At 49.0% G+C, this 6000-nt stretch overlaps 1 protein-coding gene across 3 annotated transcripts in view; it reads left to right on the top strand.

Moving 5' to 3' along the window:
* ARID3B (AT-rich interaction domain 3B) overlaps nt 1-6000 on the top strand; it is a 47930-nt gene continuing 41930 nt past the window's right edge. The window contains exons 1-2 of one of the 3 annotated variants that reach the window (XM_069560166.1): nt 1-140; nt 3075-3700. In XM_069560166.1, the coding sequence (XP_069416267.1) occupies nt 3152-3700 (549 nt within the window). In that variant the 5' untranslated portion in view covers nt 1-140; nt 3075-3151. Of the gene's footprint in view, nt 141-382; nt 464-3074; nt 3701-6000 lie in introns of those variants that run through there. The other 2 variants (XM_069560168.1, XM_069560167.1) reach the window with 2 other exon arrangements.

Below are 6000 nucleotides of genomic sequence, written 5' to 3'. Positions count from 1 at the left end.
GGCCCCGCGGCGCCGCTTCCGGTGCGGGCCCCGCCCCGGCTGTGGCCCCCGGCTGCGGAGAACTCTGAAACGCAGCTGCCGCGCCGGGGCCTGAGTGACCGCCTCCTGCGCCGCCGGCGGACCCGGAGCGCCCCGCACAGGTAAGCCGCGCGGGGTCCGTCTCTCTCAGCCTGGGCAGGAGCGGGTGCTGTGGCAGGTGGAGGGAACGGAGGAGTAGAAGGGAAGGCAGGTGTGTAGCGGCAGACGTGAAGGCGCGGGCCGGCGGAGCACTGGGGGCCGCGGAGGAAAAGTGAGAGCGCTGGGAGGAGCCGAGGAGCGCCCTCGCCCATTAGGGTGATTTGAGATAAAGGGTTGGGAAGAGTGAGGGGCCCCTGGAAACGGAGAGAGCAAAGATAAGGTGGCGTTGGGACGATCTAAGAAGAGCCAGCGGATTGGCTTGGGGGTGGAGGGGGGCTTGGTAGAGGTAAAAGGGATAGAGTTGGGTTGAGGGGATGTAAAGAATGGCGGGGTGATGGATGTATGGGGTAAAAGGGGGCTGGCAGAGGGATCTGAACGAAGGTAGAAGGAATGGTGGGCGAGGCGGGCTTCAAAGCTGCAAGGAGTCCGTTGCGCCCGTCTTGCAGGTCCGGGAACTTTAGGGGAAATGGGGGAGGGGGCCGTGTGAAGGGATGGAGTGGTTTAGATTTTTGAGACCTAAGTTTTCTAAAAGTAGGCAGGTGGTATTGTTGTCTGGATCTACTAGCTGCTTAGGGTCGAGGGGAAGATGGGCTCTTTGGGGGAGGGTGTACGCATCGAGTTGTAGAACTGAGTCATCTCAGTCTTCCTAAAGAGGCTGTGAGATACCCCCCCACCCCTCCCCGCTGGGGACAGCATACAGAGAAGATGGTGCCACAAGAGAAGAAACAGTTGTTCGATGGCTGGCAGGACTTGTTTGAAAAATTATCCCGCTTGTGATCGATTGATGTTATAATGTTATAAGGAGAATGAAAATGACCACCGAATTCTTTACTTTTCCTTATTCTTTTGTTTACTTTTCTTTGATGCAGATTGTTTTTATCTTAAATGAACACTTTTGGCAACTGGATTTAACGTGGGTGTAAACCTTTTCATGCTTTGTTACGCTATAAAAAGGGCTATAGCAGAATGAAAGTATTGCTGCAGGCATAACTCACACTTTCTAAAGTGCGTCGAGAGGAAGTAGAGGCAGTAAGAGGCAAATTGGAATTTGAATTTTTCACAGAATGCAAAAGACGAACGAAGTGCTTCTAAGATTAAACAGAAAATGAAAATTAAAAAAAAAATTTTTTTTTTGCCTAGCTTTAAAAGTTGTACCTTTTCAATCTGTTAAAAAAAAAAATACATAAATCCAAGCTGTTGATTTTGCTAGGGGTGTGATTACTTCCCCGTGAGTTTTTGAAGATGCTAAGACATTTAGGTTTCTTTCTTTCGTTAAGTCTTTCTGCCCAATCCTTCAACAGTGGAACAGGACATTTATCAAATGTATCAAGTCCCAACCTGTGCACCGCTGCTGCTGCTCTTATGTGCTGATAGTACTGCACGCCATGTTGCAAGTGCCGCTCACCTAAAATTTGCCCATGCATAGTAATCCATTCAGTTGCGGAGACTTGCTGAGGAAACATAACTCAAATGAGGTTTGCTGGGAGTGGTGGCCTGAAAAGGAGGAAGGGAAGAGGGGGGCTGGTTAGAGGAGGAGAGGGTGTGAAAGGGGTGTGTGTTTGGAGACTGATTGGTAAGAATGCTGATAAACCTGCCCCCAGAATACTTTTGGCCTGAAAGCCTTTCCTTTTTGTATTTGTCGTAGAATGTCATAGAAGTGAATCAGAAAGAAAGGGGATGTGAAGAGATTTACTAGACTGTTTTTAAAAAAGAAGCTTTAAAAAAAAATTAAAAAATTTTTAAATGGAGCTTTGACTTGTTTAGATGATATTGATACCTGTTTCCAATTAATTAAAGCTTAAAAATCTCCAGAGGAATCCCCCCTCCCCCGTTTGTTTTTGAGTTGATGATTGCAATTTGAGAACTCTTGCCTCCTTTCGTGTTTCATTCTCTCATGTGGTTGAAATTGGATTCTTTTTGAGGCTATAATGTCCAGTTAGCATTGGCTCGGCCCACTCAAAAAGCAGGCTGGCCATTTATTCTGGGAAATTTTAAAAGTTTAAACCCAAGGGGAGTTTGCTAGGTTCTGCTCTTCTATGAGAAAAATCTTTGTGTCTGCCTGATAACTCTGTCTTGCTTTGATGGTAATATCTTTCTCTGATGGCCCTGGGAACATAAGCAATAGTCTCTTTCTTGTAGGCAGGCCTTTCTTTCCCTTTTTTATTGTGGTTTTCCTACTCACAACCTCTGTACAGTGCAAACCCAGTTGCTTTTTCAGTAATAAACAGATTAGTGTTTGATAATGTTGAGGAAGAGAGATCAGAACACAGATGTTTGCAGACTTCATGTCATCTAGGTTTACTTTGTTTTAAACCCACCAGTTGTCCAGCACTACTGAGATTCATCCCATATTTCTCCTCTTAAATCCTGTTCCTCTTCCTTACACTTTTTCTTACCCACCTACCACCCCGCCCCAAACTCCCACCACTCAGGTTTACTGGCACATGTTTAATGTTCAGAATTCATGCCCTTTACTGGAGCAAAGAAGACGTCTTTTTTTCCCTAAATTATTTGTGTGTGTATTTTTGGCTGTGCTGGGTCATCACTGCTACACTTTCTCTAGTTGCGGTGTGTGGGCCTCTCTTTATGGTGGCTTCTCTTGTTGCAGAGCACTGGCTTCAGGGCACACGAGCTTCGGTAGTTGCGGCACGTGGGCTCAGTAGCTGTGGCTCCCGGGTTCTGGAGCCACAGGCTCAGTCGTTGTGGTGCACAGGCTTAGTTTCTCTGGGGCATGTGGGATCTTCCCAGACCAGGGATTGAACCCAGGTCTCCTGCCTTGGCCGGCAGATTCTTTACCACTGAGCCACCAGGGAAGCCCAGAAAACCTTTTTATACCTGTTTTACATCTTTTTTTTCCCCTTTCTTTCTCCTGTGTGGTTTCTATTAATCACATAAAGGTTTAGACCCCGTGTGCCTGTCGGGCTGTGCCCAGGTTCGGAGCCATGCCAGTTTGTGGGTGACACTCGAGGCAGTGATGGAGCCACTGCACCCTCAGCAGAAGCAGCCGCCGCCGCCACAGCCACCCCACCTGGCTCCTCTGCAGATGGATGCCAGAGAGAAGCAGGGGCAGCAGATGAGAGAAACCCCGTTCTTGTACACCCAGAAGCTGGTCACACAGCAGACTCACCTTTCTGCCACACCTGGGAGGCCTTCTGGCAGCCCTGCCCTGGGTCCCTCAGCCAGAGTTCCACCGGCCACTGCAGGGGCCCGAGTTTTTGAACAGAGCAAGGTGAACTCAGAGCCTGAGGAAGAGGAAAGAGGTTTGGAAGGTGAGGATGGGGATGATGAAGTTGCAGAGGTGCCTGAGAAACAGACCCAGGCTGCTTCAAAATATTTTCATGTGCAGAAGGTGGCTCGCCAAGACCCCAGAGCAGCTCCCTTAACTGGTCTGCTCCCAGCACCAGGGCTCGCACCCCATGGACAGCAAGCTAAAGAAGACCATACCAAAGATGCTTCGAAAACCTCCGCTTCAGTCTCTGCGGCAGGGCAGCCGGGCTGGAACCTGGATGAGCAGCTCAAGCAGGTCAGTCTTTCCTCTTGGGGGTTTTATTTGTTCCTCTGAAAGGCTAGCCAGGGAGGGGTACTAGACTGCCAGGGTGTGTTGCCAGTCTGTGTCTTCTCAGCCTCCTTCAGTGACCAGCAGCCTAGACAGGGACAGACCTTGAGTTTTTCCCTCATAGTTGTTTTCTTGATTAGAGCAGTGAAATGTGTAAGTTACTCCTAAAATAGATAGTTCCAAGTTTAATGGGAAAGATTGTCAATACAGTCAATTCTTCTTGAGGAAGAGTGAAGTTGCAACAGTGTTATGAGGGATATCTAAAAATGAGATGTATGACTCCAATTTCAGATTTTCTAGTAGTAGTATGATAAGAGAACTGTCTTGCCTAAGATAGTGTCTTAGCCCCAGGCTAACCCAGGATCAAGCTTTTTAAGGGCAATTTTGTTGTTCTGCTGCTAAATGTGGCTGACGGGAAGCTGTTGCATTGTGTATATTTTCCAGCAGAGAGCCTTGTTGACATGATTTCATCTCACCCTTCTTAAACCTTCTCTGAAACATGGAAGGGTAGACCTCACAATTTTCTTTTTATTTTGCTGTGCTGCTCGGCTTGCAGGATCTTAGTTCCCCAACCAGGGATTGAACTCAGACCAGGCACTGAAAGCACTGAGTCCTAAGCACTGGACCACCAGGGAGGCCCTCACAGTTCTCTTTTAGCCAAGGCAAGCTTCAGTGATTCCTACACAAGGCAGAGCTTGAGAGTCATCTAGGGAGAGCTCCAGAATAGTTTTAAAAAATACAGACTCCAGGGTCCTAATGAATTAATTCAGGAGGTGGAGCCTAAGGACTCTGTGCTTTCTTTGCCTTCTGCTGCTTCTTGTCTTTCTGACTTGCCATGCTCCTTTTCTTCACCCAAAGAATGGGAGTGATGATCAGGTCTTCCAGGCCAAGTGACTTGGTGCGAAGGCAGGGAGTTCATAATAAAGCTGATAATATTTGGGTACTCCCTGTAAGCACATATACTTCTTTTTTTTCCCTGAAAAATACTTACTTACTTATTTATTTGGCTTTGCGGCTCTTAGTTGAGGCATGTGGGGTCTTTAGTTGTAGCATGTGAATCTTAGTTGCCGTATGCAGGATCTAATTCCCTGACGAGGGATGGAACCTGGGCCCTCTGCGTTGGGAGCTCAGAGTCTTGGCCCCTGAACCTCCAGGGAAATGTGCAGCATATATACTTCTTGTGGTCCAATGATGCTGTTTAGAAATCACTTGTGAAGAGCTATGGATTTACATAGAGCACCAAGAAGCCATATGAGAACGGTCCTTTGTAGGCTGAAAAATCAGCGTCTTTTTATCCAGGAGTCCTACCTATGCAGTTGATCTGAGCTTTACAGTAGCAGTGTTTGCAGTAGATTCCAGAGCCAGCAAAGTGGGTTCAAATACCCTCTCTTCCATCTGTTACCCTTGTGATCTTTCAGTAGGGCTCTTAATTCCTTTGAGCCCTCTGTGAAATAGAAATACCGAAGCGTACCTCCAAGGATGTTGTGAAGATTAACAGAACTAGCTCACGGTGGTAGCAGTGCCCCAGGTGCTTTTTCATGCACACAGTGCTATCCTCCGCTGCAGCTCCACAGACATGCTCGGAAGCAGGGGAGACACCGAGAGGCGCAGAGGTTTCCCCTCTGATCACCAGGAAGGTGGTGGCAGAGCTCGGACTAGGATCAGAGAGTCCTAGCTTCCCCGACAGCAGCAGCCTGGCTGCCAGCCCAGACCCGCCTCCCGGCTGATTGCTTTGGTTTAGCAAAACATCTGTGACTTGCCGGCAGCCCCCGAACTGCTGTGTGGTTGGCAGAGTTCCACGCCGGCCGCTGAGTCAGCTCCTAGCAGGAGCCCGCCCTGACAGCACTGGGAAAGTTCAGGCCCGAGGCGGCTGGGCTGCCCCTGCCTTGGCAGCTGGCCAGCCTCTGCGTGTGTGCGGTCGTTCCTAGAAAGTGCAGCCTCGTGCGAGGAACAAGTGGAGCTCCAGTGCCTGTCTGTCTTCAGGAAGTGCAGCAGGTGTTGAGGTCAAGCCATGAGAGCGTTGAAGAAAGAAACTCTGCAGAAGTGGCCTGTGGGTGCACACGTGTGTGCCGTGGCCGGCATCCAGCACCGGCTCTCAACAGCATCAGCCCCGGGCCTGTGCGGCTCAGGGCTCAGGAGGCTGGCTCTTGGCTTCTGAAACCTGAGTTCATTTTAAATTTCTGAGGCATGCTCACTAATTATAGACTGCCTGACAGAGCACTTGCCAGAATGTGTTTAAATGCCAGTGTGTGTGTGCTTAGTTGCTC

This window comes from Ovis canadensis, chromosome 18 (assembly GCF_042477335.2).
Source record: "Ovis canadensis isolate MfBH-ARS-UI-01 breed Bighorn chromosome 18, ARS-UI_OviCan_v2, whole genome shotgun sequence".
NCBI lineage: Eukaryota > Metazoa > Chordata > Mammalia > Artiodactyla > Bovidae > Ovis > Ovis canadensis.
This window is presented reverse-complemented; position numbering and strand designations above follow the sequence as displayed.